The sequence below is a fragment of the Eumetopias jubatus genome, unplaced genomic scaffold (assembly GCF_037043125.1).
Source record: "Eumetopias jubatus isolate StellerSeaLion01/CBP00866 unplaced genomic scaffold, mEumJub1_p1.0 scaffold_17, whole genome shotgun sequence".
Lineage (NCBI taxonomy): Eukaryota > Metazoa > Chordata > Mammalia > Carnivora > Otariidae > Eumetopias > Eumetopias jubatus.
The window spans coordinates 17,623,719-17,647,435 of record NW_028274823.1 but is presented as its reverse complement, the minus strand read 5'-3'; the positions used below and the strand labels follow the sequence as shown (position 1 = coordinate 17,647,435).

The following is a 23,717-nucleotide window of genomic DNA, read 5'->3' as shown; positions in this document are numbered from 1 at the left end:
TGACTTCTGGTGACCTGGGGCCACTGAGCCTCTGTTGCTTCTCTCCACCTTAACCAAGGGCCCTGGGCCCCCCGGAGAAGAGCAGGGATTTTTTGCCTTGTTTAGCAGACATATGACTCAAAGCTTACATGTCTTATTCCCTCTTTAGCTTCGCCGAGAGCTGAGCAGACCCTGTTAACAAGGCTGGATTCCAGTTAAAATCCTCCAGCAGACATTTCAGCCATCCCCCACCACCTAGAAAAGTCACACGATTCCATTTATGTAAAAACCTTCCCCGTTTCCAAATATCTGCAAAGGGAATGATTCTTAATGGCGGAGCTGAGATTAGCCTGGCTGATCTTCAACCCGTGGGAGGGATGGGAGAAATTACAGGAGCACTCTGAAGGCACTTATCTATAAACACCTGTTGGAAAAACAAAAATAAATTCTCTAAACCAAAAAATAAATAAATAAATGATGTAATCAGCTCATTACCAGCCCATTGTCTCTCCCAGATGTCAGTTTGAAATCTTTCATGTCAAACTCTGAAAAAACGGTTTTTTCCCCTCACTTTCTCACTCTCTTTCTCCGCTTTATCATGCTAGATGGAAAGAAACTTTATTTGCTCCAGGAAGACAATGGCCTTATCTTCAACCTAGATCCTCGTCCCTGGAAAGGTGGCCTCCTCTGGGAGCATTTTCATAGTGGGGAAAAGCAGCTCACGAGAAATAATGAGCAAGCAAAGGGAGTCTTGACTTGACACTGTGATAAATGAGGTGAAACTTTGGCAAGGAACCAGAGTTGGCGTATTCAAAAAGGAAATAAAAAGATCGTTCCATTTTAATGGGAAATATAAAACAGCCATTGTGCAAAAGTCGATTTTTCAAAAGCCAAAGAGATAAAGACTATAAGGGAATGACTGAGAGACGAGGGAGATAATGCGGTTGATAATCAGGCCGAGGTAAAGTGGCATGCTCCGAGCCACCGGCTGGCTCTGTGGGAGTGCCTTTGCAAGTCTCGCTAGCTGCATTTGCTCCCGCCTCATTACCATATGCATCTCCAGACAGCATCCTTATAGCTTCAACTTGCCGCCTTGCCGCACTCCGGCCAGCTGGGGAGAGCAAAGTCAGCCCAACTTTCTTCAAATCGCGAACTTCTCTCCATGAGCCACAGAGCTACCAGCATCTTCTAAGTCCCCAGATGACAGAGAGCCTGAGCCCAGCCTTACGCATGCACTTGCTCTTCCCAAAGGACCTGCCTAGCATGAGGTTGACACCTGTGGGCAGTGCCATACCCTGCCCTGTCTTTCACTGGGCAAAATCCATGAATCTTCTCTAGGTTGTCCTTGGGCAAATCCTAAATAGCAGCCTGGGTATGTGATGGGAATGGTTGCACCCCTTTCCCCAAGGGTAAGTGTGAATTAACCGAGGCAGTGAAAGAATCCAGCTGAATGCCGTCGAGCTGATGCAATTTAGGGGCTATATGGGGATCAACTGCCTTAGTCCAGATCCTGCCGTTTATTCGCCATGTGAAATTAGCTCTGTAAAATGCTTGGCGCAGGGCCCAGTACATAGTAAAGGCTCAATAAATCTTAGCTGTTAGGATGAAGCTAGAGATACAATGAGAGTACTCTGATGCCGCGACCAAGAGGAAACTGACGCGTTTCTTCGACTTCATAAGCTAAGGTGACTAATAAAGGCCCAAGGAGACATTTTATTCACAAAACTGCCCAAAGAGGTGCTCAGGTGCTACTGGGTCTCACCCTGGACACATCTTGTGTAGAACCTTGGAGACCTTCTAAACCCCACTCATCTTCCTGCTGTTCACAGATAAACAAACCAAGGCCCGAGGATACAAGTAGCTTGTCCAAGGTCACAGTCAGTGGAAAGCAAGAACTTGACTTCTCCCCATTTCCGATCAGGTGCTCTGGACCCTGCCAAATGCCAACACTGCCCTGCTGCATCATAAAACACACCAAATGAAAACACCACGCCTAACCCCTTCTGTCCACCCCATCAGTTGAGGAGCTAGAAAGACACATGGATCCTCCTTCAGGATTTGGAAATCTTTGGGTCTAATGATTGGGGTTTCTTCCATTCCCTTCCCACTTCTGCAGACTGGACCCCTGACTACTACGAGAATAGCTATGAGCAATCCAACCAGGAGGAGAACAGCAATAATACTCCTGTCTACCAGGAGAATCCTGACTGGTACTACATAGAGGACGGTAGGTGCCAAAGCTCTTGGGGGGCCCTCCTGGGAGGAAGCCAGCTCTGCTAGAAGAGTTTATGTGTGATTATATGCAAACGCCTCTCTCTCCTCTCTGACCACCGTCATAGAATGGGTATCGGATAAATGACTTAGACTGGCTTTTTTCAGTTAGAATCATACACTAGGGAGACTGGGGAGGTTCCTAGAGACTCTCTCTCCCACCCTCAAGTGACAGAGGAAGTGGCGTTGACTTAGCCAGGGTCATACAGCAAGTTAGTGCATCATCATCTGGGTCTCCTGACATGGTGAGTAAAAGTCATGTTCAAAATCACTTCCTAGCTTTGATTACAGGTCAGTCCTAATTATGCAGAAGAGGCTGGGTTAGCATTCAGCATCAGATTGTAGCTTTCACAAATGTGGCATTGAAACTTCCCTTCCCCTTGTGCTGTGGTTTTCTTTCTCTTTACATTCCTCGGAAGCTTTGCACAGTTGTTTGTGTGTGTGTGTGTGTGTGTGTGTGTGTGTGTGTGTGGTGTGCACACTCACATGTATGCTTCTACACTTGTTTTTGTTTTTATGGCTTCTTAACCCAAGCAATGGGACAGAAGGAAAAATGAGAAGTGGGTCCCAAGCAAAAGCATGTGACAAAGCCAGGAGAAGGAATGGAATGCACTTAGCAGCTAGAATAAAAACTGTAACTGTGCGAAGTGGCCTGGAAGGCAGGGCCAAGATACAGGGCATCAGGGGAACATCAGAAGGGACCATCAAAACAAGAGCTGGGCCCAGGGATCCTAGTTCCTGAACCAAAGAACAATGTGTGTGAACAGAAGGATAAAGAATTCCCCAAGGGAAGATCCATTCAGACAACCATGAAAAGCCAAAGGCACAGATGAAATATGACAAAATCTAACTGAACAAGTAGTTGAAGAAAGATGAAGGCCACTGGGTCATTTCCTCCTCGCCGCCAATCCTTCTGTCACCCTCTTGCCTTTGGTCCTCTTTCCTGATGTTCAGAAAGCTTGTGTTTCATTAGGGGTGGGTTTTCTTTCCCCACTCCTGACCTCCACCCCCGGGCACTGGGAGTAGGGGAGGTCTTCAGGCTTATGAAATGCCTTCAGCATCAGAGGCAGACCCCGTGGTACTCCCAGCGAGACTGGGAGGAGAAAAACACTGATGGTGGAAAAGGGGAGTTTCTCAATGAGAAACTCAATGAGATTCCTTCTCGCCTGTCCTCTTAGTAACCTGAATCTCTCTCTGGTCCTGTGACTGCAGTTTTCCTTGCTCTTTAAGGGCAATTCACGTTTCCCCCTTTCCCCAATCACCGGCTATGCATTCGCTCTCCCCTTCGGGGCAGGAGACTGAAGTTTGACGAGCAAACAGGGGGCGTCTCACGTGCTGTGCATTGCGATCATTGACTTCTGTCCGCATATCATAGATCCGTGCCTGTCCAACCCCTGTGAACATGGCGGGGACTGCCTTGTCAGCGGGGACACCTTCACATGCAGCTGTCCAGCCCCTTTCTCTGGAAACAGGTGTCAGAATGGTGAGTGCACTTTCACTGGGTTCCCTCTTCCTTCTGAGTTGAACAAGAGGCACCCCAACTCTAGGGGGTAAAAAGAGCTGAATGATTCCATGGAAAGGGTTATAACCATACATATTGCATCATCCATAATGGACTCCTTGGCATGATAACAAGCGACATCTCATTGGATCCTTACCCATGAGTACTGGTATAGGACTGGTATGACCATTTTATAGATGGGAACACTGAGGCTAAGAGGAGATAAGAGCTGGACTCTGACCAAGATGTATTCTACACTCAGGACTTGTTGTTTAGAGTGTTTAGACTAACTACAACAGAGAAACACTGTTCTCAAATGAGAGAGCAGGAAGAATCTGAAGGCACATGAAGCCCAACCCAGTTAGAGAAAGGGAACCCAGAGACACAGGGGACCTGATCATGGTCACACAGCTATTTAGGAGAAAGAGCAGATATTAGAGCCGTGTTGCCTGGCTCCCATCCCCATGCTCTTTCTTCCTACCATCCTCACTTATGGAGACTCTGATAAGAACGATTTCTGCCTTCAGTGACCTCTTATGGGCATAACATGAAGCTATGTGATAAGATATTGAGAATAGAACCCTTACGGGCTGAGTGAACCCCTGGAGGCATGTGGATTCTGTTCCATCTGGTGACCATTGAACGGGGGTGAGGGAGGCAGTGAGGATCTTTAAATAGGGCTTTATGGTTGTCTTCTTTTCTCTGTGCCGTCTTCACCCCTTCCTTCCATTTTCAATCCTGTAAGTCCTTCAATAAACACGTCAGCATGGTTTGGGGTATCAGGCATTAACATAGTATCTGGGTTCATCCCTCAACTTCCCCAAAGAATGACAAAATTGTAAATGAAATATAAAATCAACTGCAAAGTAGAGAAATTCAAATTGTAGCTCTATTTGTTTGTTGAAGGTGTAAAAATGATCAAGGTTTTTTATAAAGATAGAGTAAAAAAGAATATGAGCCCTGGAAGGAACTGGGATGCAATCATCCATGACCCAAGGATTTATTAAAAAAACAAAAAAACAAAAAAAAACTTTTTTTTTTTTTTGTCCAGGGGTAGCATGGTATTTCAGGACCACAGACAAGGGCACGCACTCTGTCAGTCACCCTTCACCACCGCCCCCAAACATTGTATTATGCAGGTACCCCAGTAAGTAAAATTTGTCCCCAAATCATGTTGCTTACTTCTCTATGGATCTCCTACAGTGCAAAACAAGTGCAAGAACAACCCATGTGACCGGGGCCAATGTCTCATTACCCAAAGTCCTCCCTATTACCGCTGTGCCTGTAAACACCCTTACAGGGGTCCAGACTGCTCCACAGGTAAGTGAGGGAGGCCCCTGCTCTGCTAGGTTTTCTCTCTCTGGCTTGTGCCTGGGATGTCTGCAACCTATTGTGTGGAAGTCCAGATGCCTCTGGTGTTTTAGTGGCATCCAAGATGGCCCTTTTAACTATGACTCTAAAATGCATCATCCCAGGATGCCTGGCTGGCTCGGTCAGTAGAGCATGTGACTCTTGATTTCGGAGTTGTTAGTTTGAGCCTCACGTTGGGCATAGAGATTACTTAAAAATAAAATCTTGAAAAAAAGAAAATGCATCACCCCTAGAGAGTCTAGGGGGAATTGACTAACCTGTGTCCCTTCTCATCCAAAAAGAATAATCTTGAAACTCATTTCCTCCAGGAAGTAAGCCTGGGTCTATTCTTGGAATGGGCCATATAGGGGATTAAATCTCTACTTAGTCACTGCAATAAGTCAGGCATTGTCCCAAGAGATTTACATTTTTTCTTACATTCTTCCAAAAATACCACAAGGAAGAACTTTACGGATGAAGGAACTAAAGTTCAGAGAAGTTAACTGACTCGCTTACAGTCACACAGCTATCAAGGAGCAGAGCCAGGTTTCATTCAGCCTAGCTCAGACTGGCCCCTAGGTTCCTGCTCAGTCTATACCTCTTATTCCTCACTGAGTGACCCATCTACTTAGATGTTCTTCTTTGCATGGCCTCCATCACATTCCCTCACCCATGTTTGTTTATGTTCTTAAGGTTCATGTGTCCATTTACTAGAGTGTCAGTGGGTCTGTCTTTCCCCTTTGGTAACCCAAATTTTGTGAAAGGATGGGCACCAGAAGAGTGCCACCAATATCTCCTCATCATCTCCGATGTAGCTACAACTCCTTCTGAAGAACCTTCCTGGCCCTACTTCCTGTGTTCACAGTGGTTCCTGTGTGCAGGCCAAATCCCTGCCAAAACGGCGGCACCTGCTCCCGGCATAGGCGGAGAACCAAGTTCACCTGTACCTGCCCTGACCAGTTCAAAGGGAGATTCTGTGAAATAGGTATGGATCTCTACCACCGCCACTTCCAACAGAAACTCGGGGCCACAGTGAGGCCTCTGGAATCCTTTTACATTTGGCTTTTGTTCCCAGAATGGGGTTAACGTCAAGATTCCCAAACTCTATTGCCTCTGCCTTCCAACCAAAGGGCATAGGGTGCACCTGGCTCCGTGTAAATAGTCATAAACTGGGATGTAATGCAGGCAAATCAAGTACACCTGAGCCTCCCTGGTCCTCAACCCACAGGCCATCAGGCTTTGTGTGAGCCAAAATTAAAGAACTAATTGTGTTCTTTAACACAATTGTGTTAAATTGTGTTAAATTGTGGTTGTGATGGAACTAAAGTTCCATCTAAGTTCCATCACAACCACCATGTTTCATGTTTTTAAGCTGGGCTGAACATGGAATATACAAGCCACTTTCTTTCTGGAATTCATGGTGGAAGCTCAGGGTGATCAGTATTCAGGCCCGATCCTCTCCCCACTTGATACACCTGCCAGGTCATTTTCAGGAGCAGCATGCCAGTCCCTCTCAGTTCCCGTGTCCCTGCCTGCTCTCTCCAAGGTCCTGATGACTGCTACGTTGGTGATGGCTACTCCTACCAAGGGAAAGTGAGTAAGACAGTCAACCAACACACATGCCTTTACTGGAACTCCCACCTCCTCTTGCAGGAGAATTACAACATGTTTATGGAAGATGCTGAGACTCACGGGATCGGGGAGCACAACTTCTGCAGGTAAAACTTATCTTCTTCCGCATGAGCAGTCTTGGGTGCTTGTCAGTATAAGGGTTTGTCTGTCCCTTTCTCCTGCTCCTAGTGTTCCTGGGCCAGCTTAGAAATTGCGGGGCGGGGGGGGCGTTGCAGAACACTGAAACTCATCAGCTTTCTTTCTAGGAAGGTTTTCCTATACAGGATAGGCTTGGTTGTGCTGCTGTAACAAACAACCCCCAAATCCCAGTGGCTTGAGTACCTCAGGGTTTAATTTTCACTGTAGCTACATGGGTCCTGTGGGTTGGGGAGTGGGATGCAAGGGAGAGTCTTAGCTCCACAGAGTTACTCAAATACCCAGGAAAGGCAAGGAGAGACTCAAAAATAGAGCATGAGTTTTTTTTTTTTTTTTTTACTACCTGAACCTAGAAAGGACACATCATCTCTGCACACATATTTCATTGGCCAGAAATAGTCACGCCATCCTGCACAACTTCAAGGGAGAAACGTAGAAGATAAAATGGAATGTCTGGTGAACATTGCAGTCTCTGCCACAGGATGTTCAGGTTTTCCCACATCAGGATAATGTCATTTCTATCCCTGGTGAAGACTAGTTACCTTTTTCTCCTTCTGCTGCCTCCAGACTACTCTCTTGGCTTCTTCCACTGCTCTAACCACATAGAATCTGCACATAAGTGGCAGGAATTTTTTTGTATGGCTTTTTGTATGGACCGGTTCCATTAAGCCAGAGGATTTCCCTTGCAGAAAATGCAAGTTACCTCCCACCTTCACCCAGTTTGAGCTGTTCCCTTCATGGAGGGCTCTCCAGGGCGATGCTCATGGCAGCCTTCTGCAGAGAATTACCACGCATGGAATTTGGGGGTCTTGGCAGAGGCTCTCCTCTCACCATGCATCTGTAGCTATTTCACTTTCCTGACAAAGGAGAATCTTCAACAGGGACCTCATTTCTTTTCCTACAAACACTTTGATATGTCCCATGGATCTGGCACACATCTTGTTAACTGTTTTCTGGTCATTGGGATTCTCCCCTGCAAGTTAAAGTTTTGCCAAAAACACTTATGTGCCAGGGTTTGTTGACCTGTTGGAGAAATGGAATGGAACATGGTCACTGGGCAGCAGGGGTGGACACAGGAACTTGGTACTCTTTTATCCAAGGGTCCTTTAATGAGGTTCAGGGGGTTCACCAAGCCTTGACTGTGGGTTATTTTGTGTTTTCATTTTAGAAACCCAGATGGAGACAAACAGCCCTGGTGTTTCATTAAAGCCAACAACGCAAAGGTGAAATGGGAGTACTGCGAGATCCCAGCTTGCTCAGCCCTAGGTAAGAACATGGCTGTCCTGAAGCCCCAGCAATGGTGAGGTTGCAGGCTCCTGCACCCCATCTCTTCATCCTGTTCACCCACCACACCTGTTTTACCAATTGCCATCCCAGTGGAAACCCAAATGCCCAATCCTCTGCTCCCCTTTCAGGATGCCTAGCAAGCCTGGATACCTTTGTTAACTGAGGCCAGTGATCCAACTATAAACTCATGTTTCCTGATTCCCAGACAGTGTACTCAGCAAATACTTATGGATTGTTCACTGTGTGCCTGGCACTATGCCAGGTCTTCAGTATACAGTGGTGATCAAACATTGGCTGAGACTCCATAGCCTCTCAGAATGCAACATGGACAGAATTCCAGCCTCACAATCTTCCTGGCAGGCTTCTCTGGCCCACCTCTCTACCCATGTCCGGAAAGTTGCACCTTCCCGCCTTGTCCTGATCGATGGGATTACCTCCCTGGATAGTTTCAATTCTGTGCCTTTGCTTTCATGGTCATCTCTGTCTAGAATACTCCATCCTATATCTGATTTTGTCCATAACCAACCATTCTTTAAAAATCAACTGAAGTAACCCTTCCTCCAGTGATGGATTTACATATTTACACACACATTTTTGTATACATGTCAAAATAAGAAGTAAAAAGCAACATCTTCAAAAAAAAAAGCAACATCTTCATCATTAATTCTATAGACTTGCTTCATAGGAATCCATGTATTAACACATATTAACTGTGTACCTACTACATGCCCACCTTGTACGCATCAGTGCAGTCTCTTAACTCTGAAACTTGCTAAGCTGCTGGACTCGGAGTCATACCTCTGACAGGTCACTTCTGAGGCCCTGGAAGGAAAATGAGTAGTGTGATCTGTCTTTCTTGTGTCCCACAGACATTGCTGACCCAGAGGAAAGCCCCACTGAGCCTCTGACTAAGCTTCCAGGGTTTGACTCATGTGGGAGGACTGAGATGATGAAGAGGAAGTTCAAGAGGATCTATGGAGGCTTTAAGAGCACAGCGGGCAAGCACCCGTGGCAGGCATCCCTGCAGACCTCATTGCCACTGACTGTCTCCATGCCCCAGGGCCACTTCTGCGGGGGAGCACTGATCCACCCCTGCTGGGTGCTTACTGCTGCCCACTGCACCAAGTAGGTGCCTACTGAAAGCAGAGGCCAGGGAAACGCAAGTCTTTGGGGCGTGTTCTCCCCTTCCAATCTGAGCAGCATTTTGGTGACTTTGGCAGGATCAGAGGGGCTGATCTAGCTCTAAGAGCAAGAGTGGCTCCTTAAAACCAGATGGAAAAGAGCTACCATGTCTAGAAGGCTTACCATGGTCATTACATGTATTATGACAATTAATCCTGAACACTATCTACTGGAAGACAAGCTGAGGAAGGACAGAGATTTTTACTTTTATTAATTGTAATATACCCAATGCCTAGTGCAAGTCTTCATACAGAACAAGTGCTTTGTAAATATTTGTGCAGTGAAAAAGTTGATTGTTTTTTTTTAAAGATTTTATTTATTTGAGAGAGAGAGAGAATGAGAGATAGAGAGCATGAGAGGAAAGAGGGTCAGAGGGAGAAGCAGACTCCCTGCTGAGCAGGGAGCCCGATGTGGGACTTGATTCCGGGACTCCAGGATCATGACCTGAGCCGAAGGCAGTCGCTTAACCAACTGAGCCACCCAGGCACCCGAAAAACTTGATTGTTATTCTCATTTCATAAACAAGGACCCTGGGTCTTGGGAAGGTTTAGCACCTTGAGTAAAGTCATGTGGAAAGTCAGTAGGTAAATGGGATATGAACCCAGACTGACCTGTTTCCTTAACCTCTCCGGTCTTGCCCTGAACAGAGAAAAATAGCATGCTCCCTATCTGATGCCATTACTATGAACCTCCTGGTGTTGTGTGTCTTCAGCCATGACTCCTATTTGGCCTAGAGAAGCCAGCACCTACTGAGCAGCTGAATTACCACCACTCCCCTGAGTTCCCCAAATTCATGGTCAGAGCTGGTCCCATGTAGCCCAGGTTTTGGTGGCAGCCTTGAAGGTCTTCCTATCCAGCATCATTAAACAATTTCTTCTGGGATTCTTCAAACATGCAAACATTAGCCTCCACAAAGAATAGTTGTTCAAGAAGTTAATTGGCTGCTCTTTAGCAAATCCCAGGGGGAATGGGAGGTCTCTCAGGAAATGTGGGATATATGTTACAGCTTGCATTTGGAGACCATGTTTCCTCACGTTTTCTTACTTGGACCACACAGCAGAGTTCTGTGAGCAAGATGACAGTTATAGATGAGGATGCCAAGGTTGCAGAAGGTCGGGTCATTTGTCCAAGGTCATAGCTCACTGGGAGCAGAGCCAGGGCTTAACTTCAGTCTCTCAAATACCAGACCATTTTACCTTCCCTTGCAGCATAAAAACTAAACATCTGAAAGTGGTGTTAGGGGACCAGGACCTGAAGAAGACAGAATTCCATGAGCAGAGATTCGGGGTGGAGAAGATTTTCAAGTACAGCCACTATAATGAAAGAGAAGAGATTCCCCACAATGATATTGGCAAGTCTCCTCTATGGTGGATCTCCCATGGGTCTTGTCCTGGGTAGATTTCATTACTGATGGAAAGCTGAGGTTTGGTTCTAGAAGGTGCTTTTATCTTTTTGGTCCCTCATAGACTCTATAAGATAGAGAATTTATTCCAGAGCCCTTTAGTTTTAAAGGTCTGTGTTGATGTTATCGATAAATGAGGGGAAGAGGTGCTAGCAAGGTAGTATTGTGGAAGGAACTCAGCCTTGAATCCCAGCACCCACCCTTACTAGCTGGCTTCACTTCTCCAAGCCTCAGCTCCTCTTTTATAAAATGGATATGCTGGTGTACAGCACTCAACTTCCTGTGTGTTAAGTGACTTGATGTGCATGTGTCCCCATGTACATCTGGCATCTGGTAGGTGCTCGGATGTAGACGCAATGATGTTAAGCTGCCGGCTGCTCAGTGTGTACTCCAGCTCTCCATTCCTGGGATCTGTATCTTCCTCTCATGTGGGAGCACTCCTTCCTCAGTATCTTTTTTTTTTTTCCTTCTTGAAGACTGTTCTTTAAAAAAATGGATTATAAATGATTTCAAACTCCACTATTATTTTTCGGTATTACACTCAGCCTGAAGTGTGACTCCTTCCCAGTTGGAAGTTAAAAGAATGCAGTAGCCGAGGAGCAAGGCATTCGTTTTTTAGGCACTAGGAGTGGGGCTTTGCAATGTCTACCTCCTGATCAAGTTGAAGCTAATGACAGAGAGGATATCATCATTCATTTCCTCTTTCTCTCCTTACCTAGCTTTGCTCAAGCTAAAGCCAGTGGATGGTCACTGTGCTTTGGAATCCAAATATGTGAAGACTGTATGTTTGCCTCATAGCATTTTCCCATCTGGGACTGAGTGCCACATCTCTGGCTGGGGTGTGACAGAAACAGGTGAGTCTGGCCATGCATTCTCCTGAGAACCAGGTGAGTTGCATTAACTAGAGAAGAAAGGGATCAAACTCGATATCCCCTCTGAACTTAGAATCAGTGTTCCATTGAAGGTGTATTACAAAAAGGAAGAGATTGCCTTACGGCTAAATCTCTAGATAAATCTCATCACTTCCAAGGAGCCTTCCCTGATCTTTCTATCTGTCCCTGTCCCCTACCTTGACTTCCATCAAGCATTGATCCTGTATCCACAGAGATCTCTCTCCTTCCCTTGGTAGACTGGAAAGAGGATAGATTATAAAGAAGATGGGTTTGGCATCAGACTGGCATTGGGTTCTTGGCTTTGTCACTTGGACAGCTGAGTTTTAGTTCCTCCATAACCACACTTATCTCCTAGGTTTGGAATCATGATAATAGGAGCTGACAGAATTCCATGGAGATATTCACTTAGTCAGCCCCTGGAGGGCAGGGTCCACGTTCGTTCATCTGTTTCCTCTGGAGTGCTTTGCTCAGGGGTCTCCACATTGTAGGCATTCTATAAATTTTCTTAAACCAAGCTATTGATTTGTCTCTAGGATGCATTCTTATCTAAAAAAGTAAGCACAGGATCAATTTCCTCATGTGCTGACAAGATTATATTCTCTAACATACGAAATCCAGAGGTGTATTTCAAGTCTTTCTCAAATACTCAAAATAGATCTCTCTTTCCCCCAAATCTTGCCCTTAATAATGGAAAGCAAGAAACACTTTAAATAGACCTGTATTCGTGAAGAAAATGAAATGTAATACACAAATTTGTCAGAAGGCTTTTGGGAAAGATTTCGGGTTAATCAGATGTAAAGTTAGCCAGAGGCCAGTCTTCATAGGGATCTTCATTGTCGTGCACCTAAACCTTTCAATATCACCGTGCTGACCAGAGCACATTGAGCAGAACAGAGGATCCTCAGGGGAAGAAATCTCTGCTCTGGGAAGTAGGTAATCTAGAGGAGCAACGCATCCATCATTAGGAATCTACCGTGTGCCAGCCCTCTGCTAGGAAATTTAAAAAATGGTTTAAGACACTATCCCTACCCTTCTGACCTGATGGTCTAGCTGGGGAGACAGAAGAGGGAATAAATGATTCTTATCTCCACTGAGATAAGCACAAAACAGAAGGTCTATAAAACCATGGGGAAGACTGGAGGCTAAGAGCCTCCATCCTTGAAAGATGAGGCTCCTCTGCCCATCTCCTGGAAAAACCTTCCTTTCTGAGTTCAGACCTGTGGCCATATTCTTATCAATGCCCCCACCATCTTCTGGTGGGGCAGGTGTCTTCTGGGTCCCCACAGTGGTGACTTCTTTTCTCTACCCCACAGGGGAAGGATCCCGCCAGCTCCTGGATGCCAAGGTCAAGCTGATTGCCAACACTTTGTGCAACTCCCACCAACTCTATGACCACATGATCGATGACAGCATGATTTGTGCAGGAAACCTTCAGAAGCCTGGGAAAGACTCATGCCAGGTCAGAGATTCCAAATGGCACTTGGAGAAGGAGACATAGGTGGGAGCTTACATTGGGCAGAGGCCAGACTGAGAGCCCCTGGCTGGGAGGGCCAGTTTGGAGGCCCACCTGCCATAAAGCTAAGGCACAGGCAGGCATACCTGTCCTCTGGCAAACTGGCATCCACATCCATCCGGGAAGATCCAGCATTGTAACTGTAGTGGCCGCTTTGCCTGCTTTGTCTAAGTTAATTCTCATGACACTGGTGAAGGGGATGTCATCATCACAAGTCATAGATGCTTGGAGAAATGATCTTGGCCCACAGCACTTGGCTGGTTGAGTGGCAGAGTGGGGGTTTACTTCACTGTGTTTAAACATGAAGATGTTGCTTCTGGCCTTAGTACTGGGCAGCGTGGCTGAAAATCCCAACAAGGAGCTATCCAAAGGACCAGTGGCTAGAAGGAGAAAGATGGCAGGCCCAGAGAATTTGTAATAATAGTAACTAAACATCAGGATCTGTATGTTTGTGCCTGTGTACATGAGAGAGAGAGAGAGACAGAGATGGGGGTGGGGATTCAGCCCTAACACACTAGGTGGCTGAGTGGTTCCTCAGCCTACCTGACATCCCCCCCAACCCAGTCTAGGACTTTTGGGGACCCCAAGCCACAGAGGCCTGTGGTGACTCAGAGGCTGCAGGACAGGGAGATGGGGGAGGCTCCATCTACTGGTGCTGAAGTGACCTCAAGCCTTTACCCCAGGTCAGAGACCAGGCCCCATGGTCTCTCTCTCTCTGTAGGGGTCACATCTCACAGAGACATCCTTCCTAGACTCCCAAGAACACCTAAGTTTAGAATTTTCTGCCTAACGTCCTCATAAATCACCCAACTATCTTGGAAACCCCAGCGTGGACACACTCAAACCTCAGCTCCCCCCTCACAAAGGGGCCCAACAGTGACCTGCCAGCCTCGAGCTGGGGTGGGAAATCACCGTCACTCTCTCTAAGGTTTGTGGCTCTGCTGGGACCCTCTGTCCCTGCCCAAGGGGCTGCAGAAATCCACCTCCTCAAAGGAGGGTCGGGCTGATGGGTGTGATTTGTCTGAAGCCCCTGGAAGATGAGTAAGAAAACAGATCATTCTGTCCTCTAGGTATTTTGAAGGCTTCGCTTGCAGGCTTTGGAAACAGTCATGGGTTTGAATCCTGGTTCTTCCACTTCGTGACTTTTGTCAATCACTGAATTGTTTCGTCAGCTCGGGCTGCTCTAACAAATCCTCATAGACCGGCTTAAACAGCACAGATGTCTTTCTCCCAGTTCTGGAGGCTGGCTGTCCAGATCAGGGTGTCAGTGTGGTCCAGCTCCAGGGGGCGCCCTCTCCCGGTCACAGACAGCTGATTCCTCCTTGTGACCTCACAAGGGGGAAAGAGTCGGCTACCTCTGTGGGGTCCCTTTCAGCAGGGCACTAATCCCATGCATGAGGGCTCCACCTCATCTCCTCTCAAACGCCCCACCCGCTGATACTGTCACATTGGGGAATTAGGCTACAACATCAGTATTTGGGGGGAACACATTCAATTCATTATACTGAAATAATTCTCCAATCTCGGGTGCCTCATCTGTAAAAACGAAATAACGTATGCATAAAATCCTAAGGTGTGGCTAAGATTCAAAGAGACAATTCGCTGTAAATCCTCTCAGCTGCCGGTGTGAGCAGTGGGGCGTGGTGAGAGCTGCCCCTTCCCACCACCCTCCTCCTGCCACTTTAGCTGCAGCTCAATATGAACCAGGCACTGCTCTATGTACTTTACAAACATTAATCTGCACAGGAGCCGGGGCAGGGTTGGGGGAGGTCTGTTGCTCTCCACAGTTCACCACGTGAGAAACTGAGGCCCACTTGGCGAGCATCCGCCGACCTGATTTGGAACCAAGAAGACCTAACCCCATAGGACCATGTTGAACATTTAGGCTGTGCTGTCTCTGAGCCCTGTCCTCCCCACCCTGTGTGTGCCCTGCGGGTCCTGGGAGGGCTCTATCCAAACAGGGTACCACCCCCCCGACCCTGCAGGAATGGGAAGTTGGGGGCCCCTGAGAACTCGCTGTGTGACTACGAGTCATGACTAAGAGTGTGGAAGTAGGGGTGTGACCACAGCACTGGGGTCCAGTCCTGTGGCTTCTCTGCCAAGCCCTCATGGACTCAGGGGCCTGCGGTGGTATTCACTTCTCTCCCTTCAGAGCTCTGTGTCTGAGAAAGCTTCAGAAGAGCCCTGCCTCCACTTCCCAGAGAAACCCACTGGGGCAATGTCACCCCATCGCCCCCTGGCATCTCCTCATGGAAGGTGGAGGGTGTCTCTGAATGTATTCTGATTCACAAAGCTGAACTCATGTGTCTTTTTTCCCCCTAGGGTGACTCTGGAGGCCCTCTGACCTGTGAGAAGAATGGTACCTACTATATCTATGGGATAGTGAGCTGGGGCCTGGAATGTGGGAAGAAGCCAGGAGTCTACACCCAAGTTACCAAATTTCTGAATTGGATCAAAGCCACCATCCAAAAGGAGGGTAGCTTCTAAGGTGTCTTCTGAACCTGAGAGCCCGTTGTCCCGAACACCCAGACAAGGCCAGGCCTCATGGGCAGCCCTGGACACCCTGGGAGCCCCCAGGAGGCCATATAGCCAAGTGTCCATGCTCTGAGCAGAGACAACGGCCACCCAGCCTGGGGCGCCCTGAACCAGCATGTCCACAGGTTTATCAGGCTGCCTTGTGGGTAACCCAAGACATGCCAGAATCAACTCAATAGATACTTTGTTGGCTTCCCTTCAAGAAAATCACAGACCACCTTCACCTCAGACATTTGCAAACGTGGGATTTCAGAACAACCAGAGCCAGTGGGAGTCACCTTTACATCTTTATTCCTCATCCCAGACACCCAAGGAACGCAACAGAACTGGCCACCCACGTCCAGGATCAGACGGGGGACCAAAAATACAATATTCTCCGTGGCTTTCTGAGAGTCGTTGTTTTAGTAAAGGCGGCTCAGGGACGGGCTGGTGCATGGCTTTTTCAGCTCGCTGGAAGGGAAGCATGTCTCCGGTGGGCACATTTCCTCCTGAGCCTCTTTCCCAAGAGTCCTGGGTGGATGCTGCTTACTCACAACAGCAGAGCCTTCCTCCTGTTGACATGCAGAATCTCAGTGGCATCTGGGTTCACGTCCCCCCTCTGATTATCTGTGGGCTCCACAGCCTCTGGCCCCCCCTGCAGAAATCAAACATACCTCCCTGAGTCAGAATGAAGCTTCCGCCCGGCTCCCACAGGATGAACTGCCTCAGATGCCCCCGGAGCATTTCAAATGCTCCCCCTCCCCTGCCCTTCCCTTCCTCCATCCTCCCCAAGAGAAAGGATCCTCGAGGCAAGAAGGAGAAAGAAGCAAAGCCAATCTCTCATTTAGACGTGGCGTCTTTCTTCTGAACAAAGTAGGGTTCAAAACCCAGACTGTTGCAGCCAGCGAGTCCCTGACCCTTTCTGTGGATGTAATGAGCTAGCGGTGAGCACAGCCTGGGCGGCCGTGGCCCGCGACTGAAGGGGCCCCGGTAGGCTTGTCTCCACACAGCTAATGGCTGAGACTTCAGAGAAAACCCTGCAGGAAGTTTAACCCTGGTGTCATCCGCCTGGTCATCTCAGACCCATGAAATTAGGTGCCTTGCTCCAGCTAGCTGCATTTCACACTTCTTTAGAGCCGGCTGACCTTCGGCCAAAAATAAAGTTTGAAAAGAAACAATGAGTTTGCCTTTCCCCCACGGCCTTGCCAGCTGGGGTGGGTTTGCGACAGGCTACTCACAGAAGCCCCCCGGAGACCCAGGCCCCTCGCCTTGGCCAGTTCTGCCGCCCGCCGAGCCATTTCCACTTTGTAGGAGCCGGGAGGTGTCCAGCCGATACCTCTGGTCAGGTTCAAGTCTGATTTGTACTTGACCTTAGGGGACAGAGGGAAGCAAGAACAGGAGGTCAGTGGGGCCTGGGGTGGTTTGGCCACAGTGTGGCTCTGTGGGATGGAGCATATGTCCCTGTCAGTAAAGCCAGGACAAGGGGGGCAAACTCCACCCAAACAGAGGCTCCCTGGCACGGAGGGCCCGATGTGCTGTGAGCTGGGCCGGCATGTCGCTGGGCTTTGCATCTTCCACTCAAGTAACAGGAGCCATACTGGGGGCGGAGGGTGGGGAGGATCCGTTCAAGTCTCAGCTTCCACCTCAACTCACTCTGTGGCCTCCGGAAAGCCATTTCCCTTCTCTGGGCTTCAGCTGCCTCCCAGGGAAAGTGCAAGGACTGAGTCAGGTAACTGCTAAGACCTCTCAGAAACAGTATGGCAGGACCATCAAGAGCTTGAGCTCTCACATCAAGCCAAATGGGGTTCGTATCCCAGGCCTGCCACCTATTTGCCGGGTGATCTTGAGTCGGTTCCCTAAGCTCTCCAGGCCTCTGGTTCCTCATCTGTAAAATGGGGCAGGGATGGGCTGCTGTGGGAGCATGTCCATGGCATGGTGCTTGGGAAAGTATTTGGCACCGAGCCTGGCCCACGGTAAAGACTCCATAAACTGCAATTATTATTCCTTCTGGCACTGCGGTGTTAGGTCTCCCGGATTCTGTCTCAGCCCAGATCCCCCCACCCCCCACTGAAGGTCATGTGGGTCATGTGGGATGCGCGTGATGGCTAAGGCAGCGGAGGAAGGGTCTCAGCCAGGTGGCTCACATCACTCTGCAGCTGGTGGGCCTTCTGCGTGTGCTTCAGGCCCAGCTGCTCGGGGTCGCAGGTGGGCTGGGCTGGGGGCTGCCTGTAGCGCAGGTTGCTGGCCAGCTGCTGGCTCCTCCTGGCCTGGAGGAAGCTGGGCTGGTCCGGGCGGCTGTGGAACTGGGCCCGAGTCCTGGCAAAGTTCTTCTTGTACTCGTTGTCACTCTGCAGTTTGCTGACGCTGAGGAAATGCCTCATCCTTGGGTCATCGCTGACGCTGCGGTAACCAATGTGCAGGCCCCGGTCCCGCAGGAAGGCCTCTTTATACAGGAACTGCAGGTCAGAGAAGCAGAGATGGGGCGCGGGGGCCTGCCTCCCCTCCGGGGCCAGCCCACAGGATTCTCAGCAGGAAGTTCAATGGCGGGGTAAGAACACATCTTTGGATTCAGGTAGACCTCGGATCTAGATCTCCCTCTGCTACCTTCTAGCTGTGTGGCCTGGGGCCAGTTACGGAGTCTCTCTGAGCCTCAGTTTCCCTTCCTGATAAAATGGGAGAACGAGCCTCCAACCCATGGGACACGGAGAGGATTCAACGAGATGGGGGCTGAGCTTCAGGTTCGTGCCCACCGAGTGGCGGCTATGGGTATTAAGGCTGCTGTAATGAATAATCCAACAGGAAGAGAAATGTGCCCACTCTCTCAGCAGCCACTCTTCCTTTGATTCTTCCCGGCTTACAGGGGCCCCGTCCAGGGTTCCTCAAACCATCTCTAGGGAAGAATCAGATTCATTTTGTTTTGCTTTTTAAATTTCCAATCCATCAAAGTCCCATAGGTGGTTCTACTGCATCTGATTAGTATGTAGTGGTAACACCCAAACCAGCCCTGCTCCAGAGGAGTCCACCGGGCACAGGCTTGGTTGTCACAACGGCTAGTTGCTAAAAATGTTTCCAAATGCTTGTTCTTGATTTCTGGACTGACTGTGGGCAGATACAAGCTATTCATGAGTGATCCATGATCTACCTTCTTCTTCCATAAAAATGGCTGCCATGCTTTGAACACCTGTTATTTGCCTGACACTGTGAACCATTTTGTTTTCAGTCCTCCATTGATCCTAGGAGATGAAAATTATATCCCTATTTCACAGATGTAGAAATCTGCGTTCAGAGGATGTAAGCAACTTGCCCAACACCACACGGCCGAGTCCTAAGTGACTGAGCCAGGATTTGGACTCAAAATCAATCTAAGGGAAAAGTTCAATCTCTTTCTACCCTGTCACGCTGCACGTCAGCTAGAAGTCCCTTTATTGTGGATCGACACATCAGTCAAATGTTAGTTCACTTCTAGGTACACATATGTCAACTTTTAAGAGTGTCCTCCCCAATCTGAAATTTCTGGCTAAGGTTCTAGAAAATAAGGCCTACTTTTAATTTCATTTGAAATACTTGTTCAGTTTTGGGTTCCTGGTGGTTTGCTTTTCAACAGAACTGGGAAAAGCAGTCAAACCCACAAGTGACAGAGGGAGAGAGAGCCTGAGGTCTTACATCACTGGCGATCTCCCTGGACGCCCGGGCCGTCTGGAATGGGATGGCGTCGAGCCTGAAGTCATAGCCGCCAGCCCGGGTCTGTTCCCAAGAATTTCTGTAGGCTTTCTAGATGGGGAAAACAGAGAAATGAGTGAGCAGGGAGTGAGAACTCCACACCTGGCATGTTGTTAGTTCTGAGCAGGAACGAGCGCATACCCTCCGCCCTGCAGGTGTCCAAGGACAGAGCCATGGCCCCACATCTGTCCCGAGGACCTCCCCAAGCTCTGGGACTGGTGGGACTGGCCAGCTCTACGCTCTACGCTCCTGGCCTGAGCATCAGGCCCTGCTCGGATGGGTCTGTGGTCTGTGAGTCTGGCTCCTTTGCTATATCCTGTTGGTACCAGAGGCCATCCGCCCCCACTCCTTCCTGTCTTTGCATTCACTTCCAGTGCCTCGGGTTTGCAGCTTCTAGGTGCCAGAACTCGAAGTTCAAGAACGCTGCTTCTTCCCTCATGCTGAAAGCACTATTCCTTGAGTCCTGGCACCCATGAGTTTGTTAGCTCCAACGACTTCCCAGGGGCCCCTCGGCTACTTTTGAAGCTGTGTCACACCATCGTAATGAAGCGTGCCGCCTCCCATAGGCACGCCCCTGGTGCCCACACAGAGGGAAGAGCCTTCACCTGAATTAAATTGATTGCCAAGAACCTGACTGAGTTCCTGACCCGTGTATTTCACATCTTCCTCTTTCATTTTTTCCCTTTTGAAGGCGTTCTCGCACACCCTCCGGGAGTCTGTAATCACATCCTCTTGGTTCTCAGGTAGACCCACGTACCCGAGAGAGCATCAAAATCTCCCATGCCTTCATGTAGCTAATATTTTTTTTTTCAGCATAAGGGAATGGCTCCATGAAAGGAGCCATCTGGAAATCCCAGTGGAGGGCTGTCCTTTATCCAGCCACAGAGAAGGGACACAGCAGGTGAGGCACATTCAGCAGCAGACGACAAAGTGACAGCCCCAGACCGTGTCGGTGGCTCACTCATTCCAAGAGCCACAGCAGGTCAGGAGGCCCCTGAAGAACCTTACTTTTGTCACTTGGAAACAGAGGTCATGGCCGAGGCTCTGTTCTACAGGGCATTGAGGGGACTAAGCAAAGGAAGGATGGCAGATAAAAAAGCAAAGTGCCTCAAACCACCGCACAACTGGGCCTGGAACCAGAGGGGCCCACAGAGAAGGAGCCAGGCGCGGTAGAGCCCCACATTGTTATGTACTGCCATCCATCACCTTCACCTTCATCATCACCTCCAACTCCGACATCCAATGCCATCAACCACGAGCCAAATACCTGCTGTGTTCAGGGGCCTAGAGATAGTTGGAGTAATCGCCTCATTGATGGGTCACAAACGGCCCCAAGGATTCGATTTACTGGGTCACCGCCGAGTGGAACAGGCAGGACGGAGGGATCGGTAGACGGGGAGAAACAGTCAGATAATGACAGAGCGACCATCACCTTCAGCATTACGCTCCCTGATATGGTGACCCCACCAATAGCAGTAGACATAGCAAAGAGAGTCCAAGCCCTTAGCATCCTCTGGGAAGGGGACAGTTGGCCCCTTCCTACAAAGGGCCTCCACACTGGATCTTGGCTAGGTAAGGACACCAAACTTTCCTCAGCACCGAACTCCGACGTCACCCCATTCTGGTGTCCAGTGCACCCCAGCTTCCGAGCCTCTACGACAGAGGGTCACCCAGCGAGCGTGGCTGAAACTGGGGTTCTCCCCGAGGCGCCGGCTCCCCTTTCTCCCGCTCCTTCTCCCCGTATACTATTTGCTTGATTATGATCACTTCCTCCCTGAGTTTTTTTTATTCTGTTGAGGTTTCTGCCTTGCCACTGGGAGCCTTTAGATTCGGTAGGCTCTTTGATTTGGAGCCCGGGGTGTCCCTCTTCTTTGTCACAGTGGGCGCAGTTTTGTCTTCATCCTCACACATTAGAGTCATTTGATTTTCAGTTATTTCGGCTGCCTTACACATGTCAGTGGCTTTCTTTGCCCAGGAAGGTCACTTTCCCTCCACATCTTCCTCACAGAGCACTTGATCCAATTGTGTGCATTCTCCACGCCCCCGAAGAAGTGCTCTTTCAAAAGAGGTCCATGAGTTCTCCATATCTGCGTGCCCCGGCGGCTAATTTCAGCTCCGGGACTCGGCAGACTGGTGTCCCTCGTGAGCCAAAAGATGCTCTGTCACCAGCCCAGGGTGGCCGTCCTCCTTCAGCCGGGGCCCAAATGGACTGGCAGCTTCACCCCAGTTTTCAGGGCTCTGGGCCTCCAATCATGCGGCCCAAGGAGGCCCGGCCTCCCCCCCATCCTCGGAGCACTAATACGATGGATGTTTTGTCCCAGCTCTGCTGAGGGGGAGGTCCCGCTTCCCCCAGATGGAGGTCAGCCCACCCGAGCTGCTCTTCTAAAATTATCGCCTGCACATCCCTCAAAAGCCTCAAATGGGCATAATAACTCATATTTACAAAGCACCATCGCATTCACTGCGTGGGATCCCACAGGGCTTTACAAACGCAACAAACTAATACACACGCTAACTAGAAGGCGCCTCTCGCCGACCCCTGCAAGGCGGCCACCTCTGGGGTGCGCAGGAGCAGCTGCTGATCTGCACGGAGCCCCAGGATACAATGGCCAGGCCAGGGAGGAAAGAATGGCCGGACTCTGGGAGGCCCCGCGCGGCCCCAGGCCGACACACTCAGCCTGTGTGATTCTGATCTGACAGCGGCTTTTGATTCTGCCGCCTGCCTACCTGTTATCCCCGGATCACAGCTTTGCTGGCCGAGCGGCGGCCTATTCTATTACAACCGGGGGCCTCCAACCCCCGCTAACAACAAGCCCGGGTTTAGGAAACAGCATCTTGGTTATGCACGCAAAGGGCAGACATCTAAGGGAAACAGAAGTGTGGAGGCCACCGCCTCACGCACAAAGGAGCCGCTCGTGTTTGTACCCGATGGACGACAATTGTGCGACGAGAAAGTGCCACCATGCCTCCAAAGTCACCCTGCTCTGGGGACTGAGGAGACGTGTCTAGGAAAGAAACGGAGCAGGTGTCTACACCTGCCAGGGCCAGGGGAGCACCTGACTATGGTCTTGGCCGTCACGTCACGCCCAGAACCAGAATTTTCAAGCTGGAAGGAACCACAGGCATTGGTCTGCCCAGCTCCATCCCGTTTTCCAGTTGGGGAAACTGAGGCCCAGCGAGGCAAGTGGCTCAGAGTCCCATGTGCGGTCTGTCTTACTCTCGGTCCTGTGTTCTTCCTGTCTCAAGTCCCCCTTCCTGGGACTTTTCTCCCCCCCAACAAATACAATCCAGTCTGGGTGTAGATACATTTGCAGGAGGTGCACGCCACACAAAGCATCACTTCACTTACGTCACTCAGATGTAGTGCGTTGAGGCGGGCTCTGGCGAAATCAGGGTGGTCAGGGACCGGGGTGTATCTGTGCAGGGATTCCGCATCCCCCAACCTGTACAGACGCTGTGGGGGAGACAGGCTCACGGTAAATGCAGAACAGGGGCTGGCTGAGATTATGGGTGAGAAGCAGGCTGCCCCTCCCCACCGGGTGCCCACCGTGGGAGCAGAACCCAGCCCTGCACTCGAAGAGCATCCCTCCAGAACCCACATGCCCAGAGTCGGGTAGGGTTGGCTGGTGGTAAGGAGACCCTGTTTAAAATATTTATCAAGATCTGCTCCAAATGGGCCCCAAACCAACATCCCGGATGGCCACACCTGTGTGGTTTTACAAACAGTATAAGGTGTGGGGCTCTTTCAAGAATCTTTGCAAGTGAGCATTGTTCAAGCTTTCTACTAGTACCGAGATGTCTTAATTGCTTATTGCCTGATGTGAATAGTAATAATAAAAAGACACAACCGCTAATGTCTTTTTTTTTTTTATCCTAAAAGGCCTTCATATGTTTTCAGAAAATTAAAGTTTTCAGAGTCTACCTGGGTCCCAGGAAGACACAATTTTAAAAACTCAAGCTTTCTCTTAGTTGCTATTTTGAGAGCAGTGATCTAAGAGTTGCAAAGAATTTTAGGAAGGGATGGAGTCTCATCTACTTTTAGAGAGGAAAATATAGTACTGAATATTCTGATCCTTTTCCAAATTCAATTTGGACTTCGCAAACGTGAACCTGTCGGTATATTTGGACTCTGTGTGACCAGGGGTTGGCTTTGTCACTGTGTGTGCAAAATCAAATCCCTTGACAAGGTCAGAGAAAAAATATTTAACTTCCTATACTTCGAAATAAATATAAGGGAGAAGAAATGAGGCTAAATCATACAGAGAGAGTAGAAGCAGAAAAAAGCTTTTAATATAGCTGTTCTTTTTTTTTTCTAACTGGGTTATGTTCAGCTTTTAA

At 49.1% G+C, this 23,717-nt stretch overlaps 2 protein-coding genes across 7 annotated transcripts in view; one reads left to right on the top strand and one right to left on the bottom strand.

Moving 5' to 3' along the window:
* Positions 1 to 15,632, top strand: part of HABP2 (hyaluronan binding protein 2) — a 32,278-nt gene extending 16,646 nt beyond the window's left edge. The window contains exons 3-13 of one of the 2 annotated variants that reach the window (XM_028121745.2): positions 2,096 to 2,206; positions 3,626 to 3,733; positions 4,955 to 5,071; positions 5,967 to 6,086; positions 6,648 to 6,819; positions 8,037 to 8,134; positions 9,025 to 9,280; positions 10,546 to 10,688; positions 11,459 to 11,593; positions 12,946 to 13,091; positions 15,468 to 15,632. In XM_028121745.2, coding sequence (XP_027977546.1) covers positions 2,096 to 2,206; positions 3,626 to 3,733; positions 4,955 to 5,071; positions 5,967 to 6,086; positions 6,648 to 6,819; positions 8,037 to 8,134; positions 9,025 to 9,280; positions 10,546 to 10,688; positions 11,459 to 11,593; positions 12,946 to 13,091; positions 15,468 to 15,632 — 1,571 coding nt within the window. The remainder of the gene's footprint in view (positions 1 to 2,095; positions 2,207 to 3,625; positions 3,734 to 4,954; positions 5,072 to 5,966; positions 6,087 to 6,647; positions 6,820 to 8,036; positions 8,135 to 9,024; positions 9,281 to 10,545; positions 10,689 to 11,458; positions 11,594 to 12,945; positions 13,092 to 15,467) is intronic. The other variant, XM_088019918.1, reaches the window with a different exon arrangement.
* Positions 15,633 to 16,103: 471 nt separating this feature from the next.
* The window catches only part of NRAP (nebulin related anchoring protein), a 70,047-nt gene continuing 62,433 nt past the window's right edge, over positions 16,104 to 23,717 (bottom strand). For all 5 annotated transcript variants that reach the window (XM_088020099.1, XM_028121742.2, XM_028121743.2 and 2 more), the window contains 5 exons: positions 22,729 to 22,833; positions 19,323 to 19,430; positions 17,804 to 18,115; positions 16,898 to 17,029; positions 16,104 to 16,314 (listed from right to left, as the gene is read on the bottom strand). In XM_088020099.1, coding sequence (XP_087876225.1) covers positions 16,210 to 16,314; positions 16,898 to 17,029; positions 17,804 to 18,115; positions 19,323 to 19,430; positions 22,729 to 22,833 — 762 coding nt within the window. In that variant the 3' untranslated portion in view covers positions 16,104 to 16,209. The remainder of the gene's footprint in view (positions 16,315 to 16,897; positions 17,030 to 17,803; positions 18,116 to 19,322; positions 19,431 to 22,728; positions 22,834 to 23,717) is intronic.